Here is a 26684-nt window from a genome sequence, read left to right on the forward strand (position 1 = left end):
AATCTGAGCGCATGTAAAACAGACCACAGTATGTTTATGTTGAAGGTGATTGAATTCTTTCAGAAGGATTTCAGAATGCAAAAACAAATGGTCCAAATATTAAATACTCAATTAAGGACAGATCAAAAGTAAACTTGAAAATAAACATTTAATTCAAAGGTCGTATGACTTTCTATCTTCTGTGGGGAAAATTTTTTTATAGTATGTTTATGTTATATGCTTTGGTTTTTGGAAAAGGACAGCATGATTTTTTTTCTCTTTTTTAAAATGTATTTTTAATAAATAAATATAATTATGCAATTTTATTTATAATAAATAAAAATACATAAATCTTTCCTCAAAAATTATTTTGTCAAGAGTGAAAATCATGCTTAAAGGTTAGTAAATGAAAGTAAATAAATTATCCCTTTAAATTCTATAATTTAAACACATTTAAATATTTATTTTAATAACAAAAATTCACATTGGTTTGAATTGACATTCCTTTAATAAAGTATTTTTTTTGTCAGTTATTCATGGTACATTCTCTCATTTTTTCAGTTTTTCCCCCCTAAAAATCAGTCAGTTTAAATAAACAAAAAACAAAACAAATTGTTAAAACAGTAAATATAAAAATTTTATTTTAGAAATATGTGACCAAAAATAAATAGCATCCCCTAAAGTTAAAAAACATTTAAAACAAGTAAATTGTTAATGTAATTTTTTAATTTAAATAAATAAAAAAAACTAAAACATGTTTAGTAAAGAAATAACATCATACTGGTTTGGAACAACATGAGGGCAAGTAAATAATGCCAGAATATTATTATTAATATTGTTATTGACAGTGCATTTTGCGTTCTCTGTGTTTTTTGTCGTAAAAAAGTAAATATAGAAAATATCAAAAGTAGAAACACATGGTCAAATATATACATTATCCCTTAAAAATGAAAGAAAATGTATTAAAATGTGCAATTCCACTGCTTCGTTTCCCTTTTAAAAAGGCAGAGTTCATTTTAAAGTGGTCTGTTCAGCAGTCTCTCCATTAATCATCAAACTAAAGGACGAAATGTTCTTCCTCATTCTGCTGATAACTACAGAATACTTTTCAGCAGGGGAAGCAGAACATGAGGGAGTTTGAGAAGAAAGAGATAACGATACGCTGACCAGCTGCAAAAAACTCCTGTTTCCACAACTTCCTCATATCTTTATATTCTACATGCTTTTTTCCAAGCTGTCCCTTTAAATAATGGATACGATGACCACATACCCTTAAAAAGAGGATTCAGACTTGTCACATTTTCCAGTAAATATAATTTAATCTACTGGTCACCATTTGGCACTGAGTTCATGGCACACCCTTGGGCTTACATCGTGCATATTACATCAAGAATGTTTAAAGACTTCAGTCGAACTGGCAGACTTTTATGTAGTTTTCAGTAGGTTTTAAACAAATTTGTGTTTAACAATGAACACATTTGAGGGGTTGCTAAACTAGCTGCTGGATTGCAAGATCCCAAAGCGTCACAGAAGTCTGGTGCAGAGAAACGAATGACAAACACACAGCATCACTGACTTACTCTTTGTAAGAAGTTGATGTAGTGAACCTCTCTGGAGAAGTTGAAGTAGATGTTGGTGTCGTAGGCGTCGTCTCCGGCGTTAGAGATGGTTAAATTTAAAGACACGTTTCTCACTCCACCGAGAGCCAGATGAGAACCGATGTAACGCCTGCGAAACGAGAAAAAAGTGAGACAAGGACAACATGATGAAAGCAAGCTGTTAAGAATAATTCCTTATATTTGGATAAAAGCATCTGCTAAATTTCTAAATATGAAACGTATTTCAATCTAAATATTTCTGTGTCGTATTTCACCCCGTAAGCAAAAGAAATGAAATATTGCATTAAAAAAAATTATGCCTTTTTTATGAAAATTAATATTTTTGCATTGTGACTATGATAATTTTATTAGCAAATTCTCATCACTATATCGTGAAATTAATGATTACATTATTTTAATCTTTAAGTATTTACCATATATATTAACTGTAGTATTTCTTGAAACATCTTTAAAATTTGATAATTCAAACATGAAAATAAATAAAAAATTACACTTTGCATAAAGTAAATAAAGCATATTTTAGTACAATGAATAATTTTCAATGTTTTCAAATACTGTAAATATTGTATTGATAAAATACGTTTTTATCTATCTATCTATCTATCTATCTATCTATCTATCTATCTATCGTTCTGTATTTCTATTTTTACTAAAGACTATTATTAACAAAAAAAATGATATTGAAAGTCAAATATCTGAATGTATCCTAAAATTAGATTTATAGTATTTGTCTGATACAAAATACACTGTCACAGAACATGAATGCTGGTTTTGTAGCCGTTACAGTAAAATGTGTTTTCAATTAGTGAAATCAGTGAAATCACCATCCGCTCTTTTAAACAGTGAAGGTTCAGCATTTAAGGAAACACTCTTGATGAAACCAGATTAATTCAGAACCAGATTGCTGGACCTCCTTAAGCCCGGTTAATGAATGACGTCATGGACGGGTGAGAGCCAAGTGTGTGTCCACACCCACAGAGACTCAACCCTAATGACGCAGATCGACCGAAACCAGGAGAGGACCAGAGGCTTTACCCAGAAAGCAGCAGTTTCCCATGAAGCCTCAGGTCAGCGGCGCAGTCCTCTGACAGACAGTTCTTCTCAAACCACGTCTGTGAAGAGTCAAACAGAGCAAAGGATGTTTACATCATTGTCAGAATAACCCGAGACGGGATACTAATACTAGAGGGTGCTGTTGAGCAAGACTTCACCACACACTGAATGGGATTTTTTCCACAACGGCCTTTAAAGCGCTAATATTTGAGTAGCGGTTTCAAACGCAACGCACAAGAAAGTGCTGTGTGTTTGCATTGGACAGATTCTGACACTGACACCTTTGCTTTAGCGCTACAGACGAACTGTACGGTTACTAATAGCCTCAGATTCCCCTGTAATGGATTCCTGATGCGCTGGAAGATGCTTGTTTCCTAAAGCTGAGAGGGGAAAGCATGTGACCGAACAAGAGGGTGGGTTATGAAGTGGCGTGTTGGCAAATAAATTCATCAATCTTCCACATTCCACTCACACGAGTCAATAGCCATCATTGAGCGCTAACTAAAACCACATTTATAACTGGAGAATTTGGTCACTTTTGGCATTTAGAGATGCAGGGTGATGTCAACGGCAAATGAGTACAAGGGTAAAAGAAAATAATGTACCATATAAGATCATTGTAAAGATATTAAAATCTAAAAACAGGCAAAAAACGCAATAAAATTAAATAAACATTCAGATTTTTTTTTTTACAAAATCTGACACTTTTAAAAGGTAGTAATATGTGCCATATAGGTACTAACATGTGCTAATATATGCACATTTAAAGTACTAATATGCACTCTAGACGTAAAAGGTAATTTAGACATGAAGTTAGATGATAACTGATAATAATTGAGCAACCGTGGTAGGCAGAAGTTTCTGTTCTAACGCTTTAATATTATTCTGCTTCTCTGTCTGTGATCGAAATCTGCTAAAATTTGGGATTTTTTAAGTCAAGTGAACCATTAAGCAAATGCATTCAATCGATCAATCTAAAACAGTTCCAATGTGAAGAAAACCAGATTGATTACACTTATTACATCATTGAATGGATAAAGCAAACCAGTGTCTGGCTACTAAAGTTTTGATGGATGAGGATTGTAATCAAGGCAGAGATGATGAAGTGACATACAGAAGACATACAGGAAGCACATGTGAATCTGTTATATACTGATGTACAAACAAACCCTCTTATCTAATACAATACATTTATAATAAAACATAACAAACGTATTGCATTAGGACACTGTGCAATCTAATCTAAGTGTCTTAGTTTGATCTTGGTCATCTTCAGTTCTATTCTTTTTAACCTTCATTTTTTAGGTCCAGTGAAAACGTAAGTATTCAAACCTCATTCTTTGCAGCGATCTTCTCTCCTTTTTTCCAGCGTAGAATAGGAGTGAGCGAGGGAAGCTCGCGGTCCTGGTGTTCGTCCACAATGTGTTTTCCTAAACTGTAGGCTGCTTCGAACACGATGGCGGCAAACACATCCTTCACTTCTTTCTGTTAAAAAGCACAAAAATGGGAAAACGTGACATATAAACAATAAAAGGAGGCAATGTGTCAGTTAATTTCACAGTCACTGATATACAATTATAGTTTTTGTTAATGTTATATTTTATATTTAATTTTTTTGTCATCATTTTATTATCATATTTTTTTGTCCTTTTTTATCAATATTATCATGTTTTTTTGTCCTTTTTTAACATATGTAGCCTACTTAAACTAAAACAAACTAAATTAACTGAAGAACGAGAAATGTTGCTTTTGGCAAATAGCTGTAATAAAAATAAAAAAAGGTGTTTTTATGGTTTTAGTTTAACTAATGAAAGTTTTTCAGAAAATGCACAGATCTGGTTATTTTTCCTTTAGTGTTGAAACTGGCACAGAAACAACACTTTTCCTTTAAATAGACCAACATCACAAAACATCCACTGATGTGTCAAAACAAAAGCACAGTCTGATGTAAGTTTAGAAGAATAGCCGTATGACAAGTAGCTCAATCTGTGGCAGTATGGCTTTACACGGGCTTAAATCACATTTGCGTTGAAAAGCTTTATAACCGAGGCTCTTTGCAAAGCTGCTCAAAGCACGAAAGTGAACAGCGCGCCATTAAAGAGCCACCAAAAGCTATTAGATGAACCTTTGGAAAAAGCTGGCACGGCTCTGCCCCGACACACTTCATCTTCCCTTATTTTGTCAATATGAGCCACGGGCCGAGGAGTGTTTCCTTTGGCACACTGCTTGGAAACAGTCAAACGAAAGACCAAACAGGATCAAATCTGGACATCCTCATTAGAGGACACTAAAGAGGGAAGGTCATTGGAAAAGCACTTTCATCTGCACCACCAGGATAGAAAAGCAAACCCCTTCACTTTCTTTCTTCCCTTGAGTTTTATCACATGGTTTCTGTTTGTCCACCCACCCATCCCCTTCCTCAGCGATGCTGATTCAGGCTGATGTTTCAACACATCGTGATGCACTAGATAGGGCACATCCTGTCCTGCACCTTCACATGCTGACAGAGTTACTGCAGGAAACTGAGGTGCGGCGGCTGAATGGACAGGTTTAAGACTTATTGACACCATTAAATGGGGCATGTGTGTTCATTACACATGACAGAATGAAGACAATCGTATAATCAAATGCACAGTTCACCCAAATAATGAAAATTCTGTCATCACTCACTTTCTTATTAGAAACCTGTACGACTTTATGTACATTTGCAAAGCTTTTATTTAAAAAACATTTATGAATTTACAAAAAAAAAATGCTTTCTTAGCTTAAAATGGCACTAAATAAATAAATTGGTAACACTTTAGAATAAGGTTCCATTAGTTAATGTTAGTTAACTACTTTCGTTAACATGAACTAAGCAAGAACAATCCTTCTCCAGCATTTATAAGTCTTAGTTCATGTTCATTTCAACATTTACTAATGCATTATTTAAATCAAAAGTCGTGCTTGTTAACATTAGTTAATGCACTGTGAATTACCATGAACTAACAATGAATAACTGTATTTTCATTAACTAACATTAACGAAGATGAATAAATACAGTAATAAATGTATTATTCATTGTTTGTTCATGTTAATTAATACATTAACTAACATTAACTAATGGAACCTTATTCTAAAGTGTTACCAAATTAATTAATATATATGAATAGTATTAATATTTTGTATTATCTTTTGTTTTATATTTTCCTTTTTTTTTTTACTTTAATTAGTTGTGCTGGTCAATTTTAATTTTCTTATTTATTAATTTTTTTAGCTTTTATTTTATTTCTAAATTTTTATTTCAGTTTTTAATATATTAAAATATATTTAATATTTCACTTTGTTGACAATAACATGCAAAAAAGAAACAAAATAAATAAATAAATAAATGGTTTGGAATGACATGACGTTGAGTAAACAATAATGTTTAACAAAAATGACAAACTAAAATGAATAAATCAACACATGAAATAGACTAAATTACTTCATATAAAATAAATAAATAAATAAAATAAAAACCAATTTAAAATAATTACAATATTACAAAAGTATAATATTACAAAAATACTAAAAAAGGAGATGCTGTCACTAATACACACACACACACACACAAAACCCCTGCTTTGTGCTGGAGATGTAGGTGTCGAAATCAAAGCATCTGAGAACCAAAGCTTGTGTGATAAACCCTAGATTTAACATTTAGCGGCCTGAGTCCTGTGAAAGCTGCACGTTCATCAGCTGAGAGCCTCTCGTGAGCCAGCTGACATCCAGAGAGAGGCTTTTGTTACAGTACTACGCTGGGGTCGTAAAATGAAGAATATAAAGCTCAGTCTTGTGCAAGGAGCTGGTGTTCTGCTCAGGTCCCAGCTGGGATTGAAGCAGTACGTATATCACATGAACTGTTGACCGGTGATCCCCATCCTGTGGAGCAGTAAAGATCAGGAGACAGACGGCCAGACCTCAGGAACAGTCACTGAGCCACATGTGAACTGAGAACATGAATGAGCTCTTGTTCTTCAGTAAAACACGATTAAGTGTGCACCAACTTCATTCACCATGATCAGTGTATTAAAAATGATCTCCAGACTAAATAAACAGTCAAGTAGCGATAACCAAGTTATTTTGAATCTTACACGAAAGTGCATTTCAAGTAATTCACTTCAATTGGCCGAATCCCCGAAAACTTTTTGTTGTTGTTGTTGTTGTTGCATTAATGTCCCATTTAATGTGGAATCGTATTGCTTTTTTACATTTTTACTTCTTTCACTGTAGTTTTATTTTTATTTTTCTTATAAAACATTTTGTTTACTATAATTTTAAGACAATGACAAAAACTTGGACTTCTAGAACGTAAGTAGAAGATGGATCCAGTAAAACCACACAGAGGAGACACCACAGGAAAAGCACCTCCTCCACAAGGAAGTAGTAGATGTCTCAGCCTGCGCTTTTAATAGCTTTTATCATTATTATTAATGCCTCCTTTCGCCTTCTGCTTCCTCCGTTTCCAGCCCCCCAGACTCCATGCTTTGCTCAATTATAAACTGTATTTATAGAGCAGAAGAAAGCACGCCTCAGGTCCTTTCATTGGGTGAAGGGACCCCAAACAACTGCTCCTTACATACCGCGAACACACACTGACAGACTCGAGCCAAGCAGGTCAGTCAGTCACCACAGGGCTTCAGTGTACGAGCCGCACGGCTGAGCTGAAGCGGTGTCTGTTTCCTTACATTGTTTCTATGTGGCACAGTAAAGCCTTTCACAGAAAGACTCAGCACTACAGAACGGCTTCCCACAGGCGCATTCGCAAGTCATAATAGCACTTTTTATGACTGCAATAAAACTAAACGGTCAGAACCAATGGTCACACTTTAGGCCACAGTGTTCATATTACTGTGTATTTATATACATAAACATTCAACACTAGTGAAAACTAGTATATGAATAATAAATAACTAGCTGCTGCATGTCTGCATGTCAAGTCAAGCACCTATTTAATAAATAACGTGCATAATGTGTAATTATTTCGAGTTGCTACTAGTAATTAGTAGTGTTTTTATATTTTATTTACAACCATTTGATATAATTTTGATACATACCATGGTCCTTGATGATTGTCATATCAACTCTCATTCAAAAGTTGAGGGTCAGTGAGTATTTTTTGAAAGAAAAAACACTTTTATTCAGCAAGGATGCATTCAACTGTTCAGAAGTGAACTTAAAGACATTAATAATGTTTATACAAGATTTATATTTTTTCAATTTAGCAAATAATCCTGAAAATAAACAATATTTTACAGTTTCCAAAGAAATATGAAGCAGCACAAGCGTTTCCAACATTGATAATAATAATAAATGTTTTCTGAACAGCAAATAAAAATTATTTCCGAAGGATCATGTTACAATGTAAACTGGTGTAATGGCTGCTGGAAATTTAGCATTGCATCGCTGGAATAAATTACATTTTAACATATATCACGATAGAAAACAGTTATTTTGACTTTTAATAATATTTCACAATTTTTTTACTGTATTTTTTCACCAAATAATGCATCATTGGTGAGTATAAGAGAGTATAAGTGGACTGTGTTTGTATGTTTTGTGTTACTGAAAGTGATCAGATGCTGACATTCAGCACACTTGAAGAAAAGTATGATTAAAAAACCTCTTTAGCCACGAGTGTGGGAAATACAGTGTCTAATTTATGAAGGGTTGGATGCCGTCCATTCCCGAACTCACCAGAGCAATAATCTCTGGTCTGAGGATCACTGAGTCTGACCTCACGCGTTTGAACATGGAGACAGTGGTGAAATAGTGCTGATTGAATGATAAGAGCATGTGATTATAAGTGGTTAATCTTAATCTTCTTTTGAATTAAAAGCATTAGGATTCTGAATTAAAAGCATAATTGATTCCTGTGATGCAAAGCTGAATTTTTAGCATCATTACACCGGTCTTCAGTGTCACATGATGTCAAAAACAATTGTGCTGCTTCATATTTTTGTGGAAACTGATACATTTTATTTTCAGGATTCTTTGATGAATAGAGTGTTTCAAAAGAACAGCATTTATTTAAAATATATATCTTTTATTGGCTAACATTATAAATATATTTAGTGTCACTTGATCAATTTAATGTATCCTTGCTGAATAAAAGCATAAACCTAATTGGGAAGGTTTTTTTTTTTTTTTTAGGCTTAAAATTATCAATGGACAATTAATTATATATATAACAATTTTTTAAGATCTTATGCAATCAAGCTTCTTAAGTAAATTTATCTCGTTTTAAGGAAGATCAGATCAGAAGACATCTTTGTGGAATGTAAAAAGGTTTTTCATCAGCATCGGGCAGTAAAACACCTTTCTCTGACAAACTTACACTCTAAATGTGTGGGTAGAAACAGGGAGGCTGATATCAAATGCTTTCAAGAATGTAATTTGTATTTAATGGCTTAAGTACTTCAGTTATGTGCCAATATGAGACAATCTTCAGTTTATCTTAAAGATAAGCGGGGCGGCTGAACTCAACCTCTCTCTGTTCTTCAGGGAAGACAGAAGGGATGATGTCATCTCAGCAGACGGCGATCGTGATTGGCTGAGAGCATTCGTGCTCACATGGCTTCCACCAGTTCCAAGAGTTATTAAATACATGCATACCGTGCACAAACCAGCACTTTTTTTTCCGAGATCAAGACCCTCGACCCTAAACTCACAATTCCTGCTATTAATTTACACTCATTCCCTTTTGAGGGCAGACACAGGCATGACGTATTTAGAGTCATGATAAAACATGAACTTCAGCAATATGTGAACTTCAATCCAAAGATCACTTTTATTATGGCTCATACATTTGAAAACTATTCAACGTCAGCATGCAATCTAACCTGCATCATTTACTCTACAGACACATTAATCCATAGCATAAACATTAACAACTTCTTAAGGCAAGACACTGCAGGTGAATAGGGCAAAAACAATAACTAATAGTTATTACCTTACTTACCCAGTTGATTGATTACATTGATTATTGCAAACATTTTTTGTATTACAAGTTTTCAAAAATGTTATGTTTAAATATGCAAATGAGGCATTATTTAATGAAATATGTGCCAATTTGCATAAATGTCTAGTACAAAAATCTGAACACTTGATGAAATCAGTTTCAAAATTTTTGTTTAATTTTTTTGACATATTAGAGTCAAATGTTTTTACAGAGGGAATTCTGGTTATCTTTTTTTGTCACTCCATAATTCAGAAAATACTTTGAACAGCCAGAAAACAATATATTTTCACAATTTTGGGGGGAATAAAATGTTGTATATAATCAAGGAAAATATATATGAACAAATCCCTCTGTAAAGACCTTCAGAATACAGACAGGAATAAAAATGTGAAGATTGGTGTGTGTAAGTGCTACTGAAGTGGAGATTTCTGGCTGTTGAAGAAAAAAACTCATTTTGAGAAAACGGCCTTTAAAAATATGTATTGTAATTGAAATCTATTGACACAAACAGATAAAGTGCTATAAAAGAAACACTTAACATTGTCTTTTGGATGTTTTCCTTCCACTAGTTTGAAAAAGCACTTCATGAAAAACCAAAAAGCCCAAAATCTCCAAATTGACAGGTGCTTGAAAAAACAGTGTTTTTGCCTGCAATGTCTCACCTTAAAGGAATAGTTCACCCAAAAAATGAAAATTTCCCTTCTTACAAACACGCAGCTTTTCTCTTTACAAGACATTAGGCTGAATGATGGACAGGAGTGGTGTGGATTATTGTGATGTTTTTATCTGCTGTTTAGACTCTCATTCTGACGGCACCCATTCACTGCAGAGCATCCTTTGATGAGCAAGTGATGCAATGCTACATTTCTCCAAATCTGGTGAAGAAACAAACTCATCATAATCTTGGATGGGCTGAGGGTGAGTATCTTTCCAGCAATTTTCATTTTTGGGGTCAATTATTCCTTCAACAATTATCAGTGTCATGACAATGAGTTTTTCCACATGCATTACTAATTACACAATTGTTAATGACCAAAGCTGCTATCCACGCTAAAACATAACTATGACCCAAAATTATCAGGTAACCTGATTTTCAAAATCCATTGTATTTCATGAAAGTGATAAATGAGTGAAACCTGAAGATTTTCCGGTATAAAATCCTTCATATATGTCATTAATACTCACAGGACCCGTCTGAACATGAACCTATCACCCTCCAAAAAAATTGGACAACCAAACCCAATTATATTGAAATATAATACAACGACATAAACTCATCTCGCAATATTTTCCTGGACAGACATCGTTCAAGACAACAACATCCCACATGGAACCAATTATAAGATACAGAAGGCCAACAAAATTCAAGGAATTAAAATGAATAACTGTGACGAAGAATACAACTCATGGAGCCCAAAATAACTGTGTTCATGTGCTGCATGTGTTTGCAAATGTGATTAACTTATTCAAGTGTCAGAACAAACAGATTTAGACTTTTACAACATTTACAACACACCAATCCAGTTCCACCTTGGGATAAATCACTTAGCCTGTGGAAAACTACAAATTAGCATGAAAGAATAATTATTATGTCCAGAAACAGAACAGGTGAAGCTGCATTTGATTACTGAACTAAAAGCTGGAATGAACCGGACATGAACCAAACAAAGACTGAGCGTGGAGATATCTCTCAGATCTCCCTCCAAAACCCACAAGCTCATCTGAAACCGATGATAAATCGCAGGCACTCATTCCTGAAGTGTTAGTCCATGCACAGAAATGTCTCATTTCATAAACAAATCAAACTAGCAGCTTTCCAACCGCTTCAAAACAGGCCAAAGAAAAGTAAGTCAGATGGTGTCAAACAGAACATAATTGTGCTGTGTGGCGAGAGATATGATGTAGTTTAGTTCAGAGGTTTTCAACTGATGTGTCACGACCAGTGTTTGGAATAACGGCGTTTAAAAGAGCGGCGTTAGGTAACGACGTTATTTTTTCAGTAACGCGGTAATCTAAGTAATTACTTTTCCCGTCGTTACAACGCCGTTAAGATTACTGTACGTTAAATGCGGTGCGTTACTATGCATTGATTTAATAAACTATGCAATCCGAACGCACCCCTGGCTCACACAGCGAGTGAGGAGGTGGGTTAATAACGAGATAAACAATTATGATTGGCTGAGGCAGAGTCATGTGTTTCATGGTAGCCAATCAGAGCCACACACACACACACACACGAACGCAACAGCTAAACAGCGATTCACAGCAGCAGCAAAGATGGCGAGTCAGGAGCAATCCGATGAAAAGTTGCCATTTTCAAGGTGGAGATATAAGCACTACTTTTAATTCATTGTTGTCAAAGGCAAGAACGTGCATTTAATGTTTACATGTAATGTGATACACACGCATCTACAAAGATAGTGGCCCAAAACACTTTTCTTACAAAGATAATGCTTGAAGTGTAAGATAAAACGCTTGCTGTCTGCTGACGTGCAATAAATATCGACTTTATGTACGAACACCTGTCTGTTTTACTCGTTTTAACTGACTTGTGAAAACTGCTAAAAAAATAATAATAATTGACATCAACTTTTTTTTTTTTTTTTTTTTTTACAGTAACACAAATAGTTACTTTCCCTGGTAACGAGTTACTTTTATAATAGAGTAATTCAGTTACTAACTCAGTTACTTTTTGGAACAAGTGGTGAGTAACTATAACTAATTACTTTTTTAAAGTAACGTTCCCAACACTGCTCACGACACATAAATGCTTCAAAGGTCTGATAAATGCAAATAATAAAGCATGGACAGGTTACAGTGTCATTGTATTATTTTTGATATACTACTGATTAATATTTCATATTTTAATTTATTTTATTTTATAGTTTCAGTTTAGATTTAGTGGTTTTTTTTATATTTTTTTATATGGTTGTTTTATTTTTATTATATCTTTTTTTTTTACATTGCAAATGTTTAATTTCTTTTCATCTAATGTTTACATTTATTTTATTAATGCTGTATTTCGATTGTCAACTATTTTTAAGTCAGCAATGAAAACACATGATGGGACAAGATTGCAAAATAAATGCTTTCCCTACACTGTAAACAATCTTTTTTGAAGGTAATCATTAAATGTTTGTGAGCTTTTCTTGCAAAACAGAATAAAAACCAAATAGTACAAACTTGTTTGTAATAGTAATATGTAAACCAAATGCAGAATTTCATACCAGAATTGTTGCATCGTCTTCATTTGCATCCAAATATGACCTTCATACTAGCCTATCTTCCACTCTGAAATTAACCCATTAATTACCCTTTTTTCCAAAATGATAGTAAACAAAACTTTTGGGATTCTTAAAAGGAAAAGCATTGCCTAGTTTCACAATACATGATTCTGTATTGCAACTTGTGTTACTCTTTAGCTCTGTTCCAAAAGCAGCTTTTCTAACTATCATCCAAATTGAAACATTTCAAAACATTTGTCTATATATATTCACTTAATGCACATAAATTCAAGAACCTAGCCATGCATTCTGCACCTTCTAGGTTTTCACTGGGAGTGTGTCTATAATGCAGTCAAATGCTGTCTAGTAGATACTCTTGCAGTGTATTGATGTTGAGGCAGATATAATATCGGCTTGTTTGCACAAACTGCAGGTGTTATCACAGGGACACATAGTTTCCGAGCCTCCCCATCAACCCCCTGAGGACTGCTGAAATTTTCCCATGAGAATGATGATGGTTAACAAACACTGAAGTGAGAGCATCACTTCAGCTGGCTAGAAACTTATTCCATGTGTGGTTAGCATGCAGTCCCCCTATGCTATACAGCACACACAACACCCACAATGCACTTCTAGATTATTGATAACACATTGGCTACATCATATGACCTTGCATAAAAAAAGAAAATTGCATAATGCACACATAAAAAAGTAGATTTAGCATGTGTTCAGAATGAAATAAATAATATAAATAGACACAATGACACATGAGTGGATGCATTACTGGAACAATGTCCTTTTATGGGTTCATGTTCATAATGTAAAAGGTATTTTGGCATGTGATGCTAAGTTGAAAACACAGCTGGGATTTATAAAGCTGGAATGGAGGTGCCATGCTCCTGTGGTGTAAACAGGCACATGGAAAGCATTTTCTCTCCATACAGAACATCAAATTAAGGGGTGAATCTTATTAAATCTGTCATGAACATTTGACCACAAATTGAAAAACAAAGGAAAAAAATTAATTACATTTTGCACAAAGAAAATCCAGTTTTTAGACTAGATTTTTTTAGTATGTGAACTTAGGGATCATCCACACGGAGATGCATTTCTGTGAATACGCACACATTTTTTTCCACATGTCCACACGGATCCGGTGTTTTTATAAAGTGAAACCGCTATTTTTTGAAACCGGGTCCCAGAGTGGATAAATTTGAAAACGCCGTCTTTGCATTTTCGTCTGGACGGCTAATCCGTATATTTTCTGAAACGATGACATCATCGGCCCACGTCTCCCCCCTAGTCAGACACCTCTACGTCACGTAACAGCAACAAAAACATGAACAAACACTGAACGATTGTCTTTTTATTAACTAACATTAACACTGATTAATAAATGTATTGTTCCATGTTCGTTTGTGTACCACGGGCAAGGTTTATGAGCATAGTCCAAGTCTTCTTCTCTGTTTTTAGTGTATCTCTGTGGCAGAATTACAGCGCCACATACTGGTCTGGCATGTATACTACATCATTATGCGGTTTCGTGTGGACACGGATATTTCTTGAGACGAGGAAAAAAAAAGATCGGATTGGGGTAAGCTCCGTCTCCGTGTGGACGGGGCCTTAATTTTGCATGATCAATAACAAAAAAATGAAATAAAATAAAAACACATGCTAAACTGCCAGTTAAACTTCCAATGTGATCAAATGCCAATCAGTTAATCAGTTGAAGTTAATGTTATTTATTTGACTCAAACTATTAATTGAAAATTAATAGACAGACAGATGGTCAGTTTCTTTGCAACCATTATTTCAAGAAAAGTACATTCCCCCTAACAAGCAAACAATAAGTAATGTATATTTATATACAGGGCCGTAGCTGGGGTCAGGTTGTAACTGTGGGCCCTGTTTGAAATTGTTTAATTTGTATGTTCGTTAATTTTTACTTATTTTTGCTATTTACACAATGTTTAAGTTTTTTTCAAGTTTGTAGGTGTCCAGGCACAGAAACCGAATAATTAAATGTAGAATAGCACTGGATAATCTTCAATGTAAAAATGAAATATTCAATCAAACCAAAATTTATTCAGAAACCTTCTCACATTATTACAGTTTATTTGCTTTTGCTTCTAAAATTTTTATAAAATATGACAAGAATTTAGAATTAAACTCTGTCAGAACAATCTCGTCTTGATAATGTCATAACTTTGATAGAAATGTATGCAATTGATTACAATCAACCAAAACTACAGACAACTGTTATTATGACAATATTTACACAACTATCAATACTTTGTTGACCAATTACCAAGCAATGCTTCATTTTGTTCAGACAGTGGTGTGAAAAGGTTGCATTAGCAATTCAGAAAAAAATGGTGGCATGGTGCTTTATAAGGTGCTGAATAATTTTTGGTCCAAATTGTATTGATAGATAAAAAAATTATATCTATCTATTTCACTAGTAGTTCACTGTATGAAGATTATTTGGTTATAATATGTCACAGTTTGCTTATACTCACTTACATAAATGTATTAGTGTCCTGTACCTACCAATAAAATATATATATCAAAAATTTAATCTGGAGTCTGGATAAATTTTGGTTTGACTGTGCATAAATTCTTGTTAAAACTACAAAGTAATTCAGTCAAGAGCAGTGAGTGATTTTTCTTTCATTTTCTTGGATTAACATTACAGCAGTCAGTAGCTAAATTAGGTGCTGTCACTTTAAGAGACGACGAACGCATCTTTTTTTTCAACTGTTTACTTTCACTTAAGAAACAACTGACTTTTTTTTTTTGCATACTTTCCAAGGCGGTATTTTGACATATTTTGTATGTATTTGTCGGCACAAGAACAAAAAGAAGCAAATTCTGTGTACAAGCGTAAATAAATAAATAAAGTTGTAATATTTATAAGAAAAAACTCAAAATGAAACACTGGGAAGCATTGCAGTAGTTAAAATGTTACGGTTAAAAGTTCTTAATTATCAGGAAAAAATGTCAAATGAACAACAACAACAACAACAAAAAAACTTCATTATCTAAAAAAAAACATGTTTCATTTATGCAAAATATTTTTGGGGTGAAATGTGACCTGCACATGCTCTTGACAGGTTTGTGTAATGAAAATAATAGCTAATAATAAAAAAGAACGAGAACAAAGCATTCATCAAGTGCTAGCGAAAAAGTCAGGCCAAGATACATACTCTCTCTGAACACTTCAACAAAAATGAAACTGCCTGGAAATCTTTCCGCTGTGCAAAAATACACCGGTATTTAGCAGGACATCCATTTCATTCGGAAGAGCAACAGAACTTAATCCCTTTGGCCTTGACATGTGCAGTAATATTTCCATGGCTTGATACGTCCTCTCTGCTGCTATCTGTCTACATAAATGCCTGGAATAACTGATATGCCCTTAGGTTTTACTCACTACGTGAGCAGGTGGGTCATGTCAAGGGTAAGTGTAGGGAGAGCTAAGGAAATCCTTCACTCCTGCTACTCATTCCCAGAATTCCAAGCCATCACCATATCAGGCTGAAAACGGGGCGCTCCTGAAAAGGTCCCAGAAGCAGTACGCACCCGGGAAGCACGGGAGGATTGGGATTAGTTCCTTTTATGGAGTTGTAAAGTGAGTTATGGATGCTGGAGGGAATATGGCTTCCATCACCTCAAAACCAGTTCAAGAACACAAAGATCGTATTCAAAGTGGGTCCAAGCTAAAAATCAAGTATTTTAAGAAGCTGACCTTCTGTTTTTACAACGGTCAGTCATTTTGAAAGGCATCAGATCATATCTGCACGGCTTTAGTTATCTACAATGCATTTATCAAAACTGCCAAGAGACTAAAATATTTTCAGCTTCCGCTGTTGCAAGATATTGGATATCTGCTTTCAGTTCTATAAAGAAAAACACGGGAAAAGAGGTTAGAGGAGTTTCCTTATGTGGAGGAACGGACTTCAAGCTGTCATATATGGTGAGTTAATAAAACCTCCGATATTATCTTAAAAAAACCCAAATAATAACATTGCAAAATCCCATATACTGTACGTTGTGCAGCTATAAAACATTAAAAACAACAGAAATGAACACTGTTGTCAAGTGGCATCTAAAAATCATCTAAGAAATTAGAAACAGTTATTTTCTGATACAATATTTTTAAGAAAATTAACTCTGATGAATAATAAGTAAAGAAGCAGACTTACATTTATTATATTCTATTTACTTATCTATCTATATCTATTCAATATTCTATTAACAGTTATATATATACCAAACGCTTAAATCTGGAACACATAAAGCACAATATACTAAAAATCTTTTTTAGTACCGTATTTTTTGGACTATAAGTCGCACCTGAGTATAAGTCGCATCAGTCCAAAAATACGTCATGATGAGGAAAAAAACATATATAAGTCATACTGGACTATAAGTTGCATTTATTTAGAACCAAGAGAAAACATTACCGTCTACAGCCACGAGAGGGCGCTCTATGTCTTCAGTGTAGACTACAGGAGAACTGAGCAACACAGAGCGCCCTCTGGCGGCTGGACATGGTAATGTTTTCTCTTGGTTCAGGTCTCTTAGTTCTTTTTTATTGGTTCATGTCAAATTAATTTTGATAAATAAGTCGCACCTGACTATAAGTCGCAAAACCAGCCAAACTATGAAAAAAAGTGCAACTTATAGTCCGGAAAATACGGTAAATCCTTAAAAAAAATCCTTAAAAACTGTTCTGAACTATGAATGTGCAAATTTAGCATTCCAGTAAACGTTGATACTGTAGATTGACCTGCAGTCCCTCTATTATGTTTCTCTCTCTGTATGATCCTGCTGAAGCAGCTGTGTGAACGTCAGCTCATCCTGAACGCTCTGGACGACAGCGACAGATGCTTCCTCAGGCCTCATAAAACTGCTGCACTCTTGCAGTGCCGTTATTCTGGGTCTATTGTTCTGATCGCTGCAGGTCTCGTAATCTTCTGCACGTGGGCTGAGAGACGTACAATAAACTGCTACATGTTTATATGTTTGAGACTCCACACCGAAGGTAGTCCACCACTGGCGCTCCGACAGAAAAACACACACAATTCCAACAACAACCAGAGTGTGGATGAAGTCAGGTGTTAAATACCAGACACATAACAGCATGCCATCAGACCATATAAACAAAACCTCCAAAAGCATGCTTTAGGGAATGGAAAATCAAAGGTAAGAGTAGAGTGTGTGCTTGACAAAATGCACATATACTGTATGTGAAGCAATTCTCACAATGGAAATGTTGCTCGAGATATGGTTTCCGATGTACAACAGATAATTTTTCTCTGTGGCACATTTTATACATACAGTATATTGTTTTATCATATATTATAATATTAACATTATACCATTTGAAAAGTATTTCAGTATTTCATAATATATATATATATTTTAAATTATATATATATATATATATATATATATATATATATATATATATATATATATATATAATAAAAATTTTAACAATTATGAGTGTATAACATTTATCATATAAAATATAATAATCATTTATTATACATTAAGATATTGACATTATACCATCTTAAAATAATTTTAGACCATAGAATATATATATATATATAAAACGTATTAAATATATATTATTTAAATAAAATGTAAATAATAATAATAATAAAAATATAAAAATATATATTAATATTCATATACAACTTTGTATATCAGATTTGTTTGTGATGTCATATTATATATATTTTGTTTTATTATATATTAATACTTAGATTCTACCATTTGACAAGTATTTCAGTATTTCATAATATCTATATTTTTTAAATATATATATATATATATATATATTTAATAAAATATTTTACAATTATGAGTGTATAACATATATCATATAAATATAATAATGATTTATTATACATTAAGATATTGACATTATACAATCTTAAAATAATTTTAGACCGTTGAATATAATATATATAAAAAACATTTATTAAATATATATTTTTTAAATACAATTTAAATAATAATAAAAATAATAAAAATATAAATATATATATTCATATTCATATACAATTTTGTATATCAGATTTGATTTTGATGTCATATTATATATATATATATATATATATATATATATATATATATATATATATATATATATATATATATATATATATATATATATATACACACACACAAAGTTTTTCTCAATAGCAAGCCTGTATAAATAGCTTCACATCATTTATCACATATGCATTTACTTTCCTTATATAACATAATACTTATGAAGCTGGGGTTGTTATGTAAGTATTATATTAAGCTCTATGCTGTGTACTTTCCCTGGATTCAGCAGGCAACTAAACAGAAGCTTGGCTACTTCATGAAGTTTCCCGCCGTTTTGACTGTTTCCGAGCTCGTTACATGGCTTTTATTGCCATTTTAATATTGCATTTTAATATTTTTCCGTCACCATGCTTTATAAATAGGTGCTGGAGTCGTGAGCGTGTTTAATGGGAGACAGCTGGATATGATCACCTTCCTGCCGTGTGGATTCATTGTGTCAGCTTTCTTGGGCGGGTGTAAATGAAGCCCGTGGAATGGCACTGGAGGAATTGCAGCGTTGTGTTATATGTGGCAACACAAAGCCTGTAGTGTGGCAAACAGCCTAGTCCTGTCCTCTCACTGCGTCAGTGCTGTGAACACCATCAAATCAACACTGCACGCTCTGACACAGTCTGTGTGTGTGTGTGTGTGTGTGAGAAATATGATCAGTGTTGTGTGGCACTGAACTCTACCTGGACAGCTTTATAAGGCATTGTGGCTCTAAAATGATGCCGGATTCAGGCCAAATTAAGGCAGTATCACATGTAACAAACAAATAAGTCAAGACTGAATGAGTATAGGGAAATGTTATACTGTAAATAACTGAATAAATTAAAATCTAGACTACTTACACTATCTTCCATAGGTTTTTAAATCTTGTATCCAGCAAGGATGCATTCAATTAATCAGAAAGGACACTAATATTTGTATTATGCATTCTATTCATCATAAAATCCTGAAAAAGTAAAAAATGAAGCAACACAACTCTTCAAAATTTACAATAATTCTAAATGTTTCTCGAGCAGCGAATCAGAATATTAGAATGATTTCTGAAGATCATTTGACACCGAAGACTGGAGCAATGATGCTGAAAATACTGCTTTGTAATATTGTGAAATATTATAAAAATTTTAAATAATGCTTTCTATTTTAATACACTTTAAATATACTTTATTGATGCATTGCAAAGCTGAAATTTAATATATATATAATTTTAAATAATATAATATATATAATATTAATGAGATTATTTAAAAAGTTTACACTTATTTTTACACTTATTATTAAAAAGTTTATATTTATCTTTTTATATAGTTAGAAAGTTGCATTTATGTATTTTTAATTTTACATTATGTATAATATAACATGAAATTTTATATAATTGCGTGTTTAAGCTAGTTTTAAAACTCTTCTTAAATATATTTAATATATATATATATATTTATATATATAAAATAAAAATAAATAAATAAATATTAAAATACACAATATAATATATTACATTGATACAAAATACAAAATGTGTAGGGATTCAGGCCCATTTATTGCTCTGAGATTCAGGGTGACCCACATCTACTCAAACCATCCAGAAAACACTCTCTGATATTTCCTTTCTACTACAGAAGTCAGTGTGTGTGGACGTCACTATTACACAGATAATAGATTTGTCCCTTACATCTGGTTTCATTCGAGTGTTAATGCCTCATCTTTCAGCTTGGACATTTAAAGACTCAACCCTGTACATCCACCCAGTTTTTCGACCCATCATGCATGGAGTGAATGGTTAGCATGAGGGTGGCAACAGTAAGCAAAGAATCCAGCCGAATCTTCCATTCAACTCTAAAAGTTTTTCCTGACAACATCCTCCACAAACTCCGACATCCATCACGATCAGAAAACACTGAAAAAACGTTTACCTCTCAGGTGCTAGTGTAACACATATGAAGTGTGTCTAACTAAAAATAGCCAGAGAACGACATCTGGAAGTCTGGAATGATATTCCATAACCAGTGCCAATAGAAACATGTTTAAAATGATCAACAAGAATCCATGATGTAATTCCAAAGAGGGGAAATTATAACTAGACTATTTACTAGATTTTGAGAAGCTCTTGTAGACGCTTGTTTCTTTTGGCAAGATGCATGGGTTTTATAAAGTTTTCTAACCTCGGTGTGCACAGGAAGGGCTCTGGAAAAGCAGAATATGAACCTCCCCAAACAGGAAGTGCTACAGGCCGTCTCACTGACTGTGTCTGTTAAAACAAAATTAAGATATACACAACTCTATTACAGATTCTACTCTATTAAAGATATCTACTTGGCCACTTTGAAGATAGTCTTAGTTGGTCTATGGACTTATATACGGTAATTCATTTTCAATACACATTTCTTTAAGCCAGTCTTCTATTGTGGTATCAAATATATAGTCTATATATATTCTAATATTTATAATAATTATACATAATATAAAAATAAAAATAAATTATATACATATATATTAATAATCCATTTAAAATTTATTTTAAATTTATTTTAAAAACTCTGAACAGACATTGATCAACTGCAAACATTATTAAGAAAATATTCAAATAATATTCAGTGATAGATATATACATACATATACATATACATATACATATATAAATATACATATATATCTTTTACTAAGTCTGCAATTTTTGTTATATTATGTATATTATTATTATTAATATAAATATTATATAATTTATGTGCTGTTTAGAGGTGCGATAATGTAATATATATTTTCATTTGAATATAATAAAAAATTGAAAAGCTACTTTGATACACTCTTAATAGACACTGTTGTTCTATTGCAAAAAAACCCCCATTTAAAATAGATTTAAAATCTTTAAATATATTTTGCTATATTATGCATAATTTATATAAATATGACTATATATATATGTGTGTGTATGTATATACAGTATAAATATATATACAAAAATATATGAATAAACAATTTAAAAACTATTTTACACTCTCTTAACAGACTTTGTTTTATTGCAAATATTAATATTTTAGGTAAAGTAGTTATGCTAAATAATAAACTACTCAAATAATATCAGATATTCACACTTAACCAGCACATAAAAGCAAAAAGAACTGTTATTGCGCACTTAATATCTCTGTAGGAAATAGGCATGCAAACTAATCCAAATGACCCGGTCAATTGACAACCAATGAAGATTTTAAAGTCAATCAAATACCAAATCCCATTTCAAGGTCTATTTCATGAAAGAAAGATTTGCCAATAGAAATATCACATTCATTGGCCTCAACAAGCAATAAATCAAGGTTAACAAAATAGAAGTCTATGCAGATCTCTCTTAAATCAAGAGGTTCATCCAAATGTTCTCCTGTAATATCTGCGTGACTAAATATAGTGAGCTATAGTGAGTCTGAATGTGTTCGGGGGGCCAGAGAAAGAGCTCCAGTTAACACAACAGCAGCTCCAGGACCGCTGTGAAGGATCCCTCTGGAGAAACATAGAGAGCCAGCTGCTTTCCATTAGCATTCCTCAGCTAGTGAGTGGGGGTCCTGGCTTCATGTGGGGGATGCTAACACCCGGATAAATGAGAGGATAGCTGTGCAGACTGCCCTCGGGACTGCAGCCAAATCAAGCTTGATGACGGGGATCGAGCAGCTTTGAGCTCGCCGCCTGAACTAACACACTCGTGTTTTGGAGCATATTTGAGTGTTGTTTGACAAACTGATACAAGGCTTACACTTTATAACTAGCTGCTTCGGGAATTCGTATTGGAAGCTTCATTTCTGACGTTTGCAGTTTTGGAATAAGACTGAATTTTGGAATAAAAAACAATTCCAAGTTATATATCTCACCTTTTGGAGATTTCTTCTCAGAATAGTGAGAGAATGGTGTTTATGTATCACATTTATTACTTTTTTTTAAAATAAATAATAATAATAATGACTTTTCATCTCACAAGTTTTATTCCTTGGAAGACTGAATTGTGATATTTTTTTATTTTTTTGTATCCATGGTGGAAACAAGCATCCATATTTTAAGCATTATTCATTGTGAATCTGTACATTTTTATCCACATAATTTTGGATTTTGACTATTTATAGTGAAGCATCTAACAAGCAATGACACAACATAATAATTCAATAATCAAGTCAGCAAGTTAGTTTTTTTTTTTTTTAGGAAATCAATATTTTTATTCAACAAAGATTGATCAAAAGTGACAGTAAAAACATTTAAATGTTACAAAAGTTTTCTATTTTAATTAAATTATATCCATTTGCTAATTTAAAAAAAAATATGAAGCAGCTGCTTTCAACATTGATAATAATAATAATAATAATAATAATAATAATAATAATAATAATAATAATAATGCAACAAATCAGCATATTAGTATGATTTCGGAAGAGCATGTGACACTAAAAACTGGAGAATTGATGCTGAAAATTCAGCTTTAGCCACAGAAATAAATTATGTTTTTATATTTAATTTTACATTTTTAAATTATAAAAATATTTTTTTTTAATTACTTCTTTAATCAAAGAACTGCAGCCTTGGTAAAAGAAAGAGACATTTTTTCTTAAGCCTTTAAAAAGACCCCAAAGGTAAATGCTAGTGTAAATATGAGCTGCTACACCACTCAATATTCAGAATAAAACCGCAGTAAACCATGCCTGGCATGATCAGTTTAAACAATCTTAAAACCCGTCACAGATACAGATACTCTCCTTACACAAACTTTAAACAGAACAGCCCGGCTAATAGAATAAAAAAAAAATACAATGCAATAAAAGTACATCTCACTTCCACACGACTGAAAGGTTAATGTCTGAAAGTGTTTGCTATGATTATGCCAATGCTATGCATACTCTGCACATTGCAGTATAATCGAATATATTCTAAAATTAGCAGTGCAAATTCAATATCGTTTCAGAAGAAAACGTGATAGATGTTTGCACATGCAAAAGATGCCGTCTAAAGTGTTGCGGGATAAGATACACACCAAAGCACTGCTAAAAAAATACCAGAATAAAACAGATAAGACAGCTGCTTTCTCCACATGGAGCTAATAAAGACTCAACCTGGATGGAAACACTTGCAAACCTTTCTTTGTGGGGCATTCAGACTGTAATTTAAGCAAGGCACAGCAGTTCCTCCACTGACAGACGGGATTCACGTCAAATCTACAGAGACAAGTGTGTTCTTCCAGATAAATGAGTGTCTGTACTTCAGACGAAGGCTGTTTATGCTGCTTGATCCGTTAAGGATCACCCAGTGAGATCCGCATGCCCACCCAGAACACGAGGACAACCTTCGGACAACATTAAGTTCAAAATATCACGTTAACTAGCCATTAAAACCAATATACATGTATTTGTGATTACACTAACATGTCAAATAAACTATGCTGACTCATTAGACCACAAGTGAAAAAGATGCAATTAACAAGCAACGCTCTGATTATGAGAAAGAAACTGTAAAGTGTTTGATCAAAAGTACACACACTTAATGACAGATGTGGACAGTATTCAGCATGACATATTAAGATGCATTATGCTCCACTTCACTACAGCACAGACACATTCATTGAGCTTTAAAGTTCAAGCAGGACATTCAAGGGTCATTGTATAAAAAAAGTGTTTTTTTTTTACTTGAGAAATGTCATGAAACTACACGCTTCTTAGAAAACTGTCCCCTGCTGACAAAGCTAACAAAATATAAGACATACAGTAGTAAACTGTAAAAAAAAAAAAGTAATTTAAAATGCAAATAAAAAAGATTAACAAATATATAAATAATTCTATAATTCTTTCAATGTTTTATAAAAATGTTAAAACAAATTATATGTTCCATGAAAATGGCTTTCATAAATAAAGAAAAATAATAAATATAAAAATTAATAAAATATTAATAAATATACATGTAGTATACTACACACACACACACACACACACACACACACACAGAGAGAAGGATAGATATGAAGAAAGGAAGAAAAAAAAGCTGATATATGTGTGTGTGTCTATATATATATGTATGTATGTATGTATTGCAAACCATTTAATGCAAATGTAGTTTCAAGTAGGTTTAATCACCATTCTATATTAATGTGCTGCTTTAATTGATGCATGCACACACACACACACACATCACTCGCACATAAACAGTGAGAGAAAGAGAGATCGGAGATCGTGCTGTGCACACACAGAAACATATCGTCAGCGCTGCCCTGTGACTTTTATTAATAAAACAACCTAGCTACTGGATCGCCACATAATATTTCTCAGCAACAAGTCTGTTTTGAAGTAACTAAACCGCTTTATAGACATGCACAGTTAATTATATAATTCATTATTGTTTATAATTTCATTCAAACAAATGTGCTCTTTCACCCCTGTGTCTGTCTCTGTGATATATACAGTACATTTTAACTAAACACAGTAAGAAGTATGTAGTTTTAACTCAAAACAGCATAGTAAAACTGTAAGCCATTGAGTTTTAAAGTAATTTTTACGCATATGTTGATGAAGGAACACAAAAGGCACACAGTTTTGTAGAATGACCCTCATAAGTCTTAAAGCTGCAAAAGGAAACCATGTGTGAAAGCAAGAAGACTCGGTCAGCGAACCGAACTGTATTAGTAACATTCGTTGTATGTTGCTGGTTAATGCATATTTGCATCATGCGCTGTTTTATATAAAGCAAAAACAGGAGCGTGGTATGGGCGTACCCTTCCTGTAAGGAGCTCCCCTATGGAGAAGTGGCCTGCAGAGGCTCATAAAGCAGCGCCGGTGAACTTTACAGGCTCTGTGTGGGCCTCCTTGTAAGATCTCAAGCTCCACGTTGCCCTGAGGACACTGACGCTGTGACCGAACGCAGGAATGGCAGCCTATTACCAGAAAACAGACAACAAGAGCCCAACTGTGCGGCCACAATGACGCTGTCTCTCGATAGAGTCGTGAAACAAGGTCTCTCATTAAGAGCCCCGCATTTCAAAGGTAGTTGTTTGTCACCTGATGTGGGTGTTTCATTCTGATAGCAAGACTTCATTAGCTCCCACATGACTTAATAAGAGCTTTAAGATCCCAAAACATGGATATGTCTGACATCCTTTGAGGGCAAGACTGCAGTAAACGGCAAAACCTTTGAGTTTGGTCGCTCAAATCGTATCGTATGTCTTCAGTATAAAGCACAAGAGTCACTCTCCAGACTTCTGTTTCAAAGCTAGCTCAGAAAAATTCACATGGACTTATTTGGTGCATGTTGATGGAGTAAAATAAAGTTCAGCAATAAAGTCTGCTTGACCTCCAGCAAAGGTCATGGGAGAGAAAAGACAGCGGGTGAGTCGAGGACAAGTGCAAACAACATCACATGGACCAGCATGAAATGACATTCACAACCCATTTACTTTCATAACATGACATTTCTCCTTATGAAGAGGCATAATCTATGAGAAACAAAGTATTTAATTATATTAGGAATTGAAAGTATTTTTATAAGTCGGTATTACGTGCCAAATTTGACTTAATTAGCATAAATCTGAAAATGTTTATGAATAATAAAATACAATAAAATAAAAATGAAATACTGCATTAACATTTATCTGCGTTAATTATTATTATTTTTTATTAGTAGGTATTACATGACAATTTTTTCTATATTAACATTAACTGAAAAACTACATTAAAATAAATCTCTAAGACTTAATTATTA

At 33.3% G+C, this 26684-nt stretch overlaps 1 protein-coding gene across 1 annotated transcript in view; it reads right to left on the bottom strand.

The window, feature by feature from the left end:
- Positions 1-765: 765 nt before the first annotated feature.
- The window catches only part of LOC113112388 (integrin alpha-9-like), a 57329-nt gene continuing 31410 nt past the window's right edge, over positions 766-26684 (bottom strand). The window contains exons 16-18 of the mRNA XM_026277929.1: positions 3984-4136; positions 2634-2710; positions 766-1707 (exon numbers count right to left, since the gene is read on the bottom strand). Coding sequence (XP_026133714.1) covers positions 1548-1707; positions 2634-2710; positions 3984-4136 — 390 coding nt within the window. The 3' untranslated portion in view covers positions 766-1547. The remainder of the gene's footprint in view (positions 1708-2633; positions 2711-3983; positions 4137-26684) is intronic.

The sequence above is a fragment of the Carassius auratus genome, chromosome 13 (assembly GCF_003368295.1).
Source record: "Carassius auratus strain Wakin chromosome 13, ASM336829v1, whole genome shotgun sequence".
NCBI classification, from domain to species: domain Eukaryota; kingdom Metazoa; phylum Chordata; class Actinopteri; order Cypriniformes; family Cyprinidae; genus Carassius; species Carassius auratus.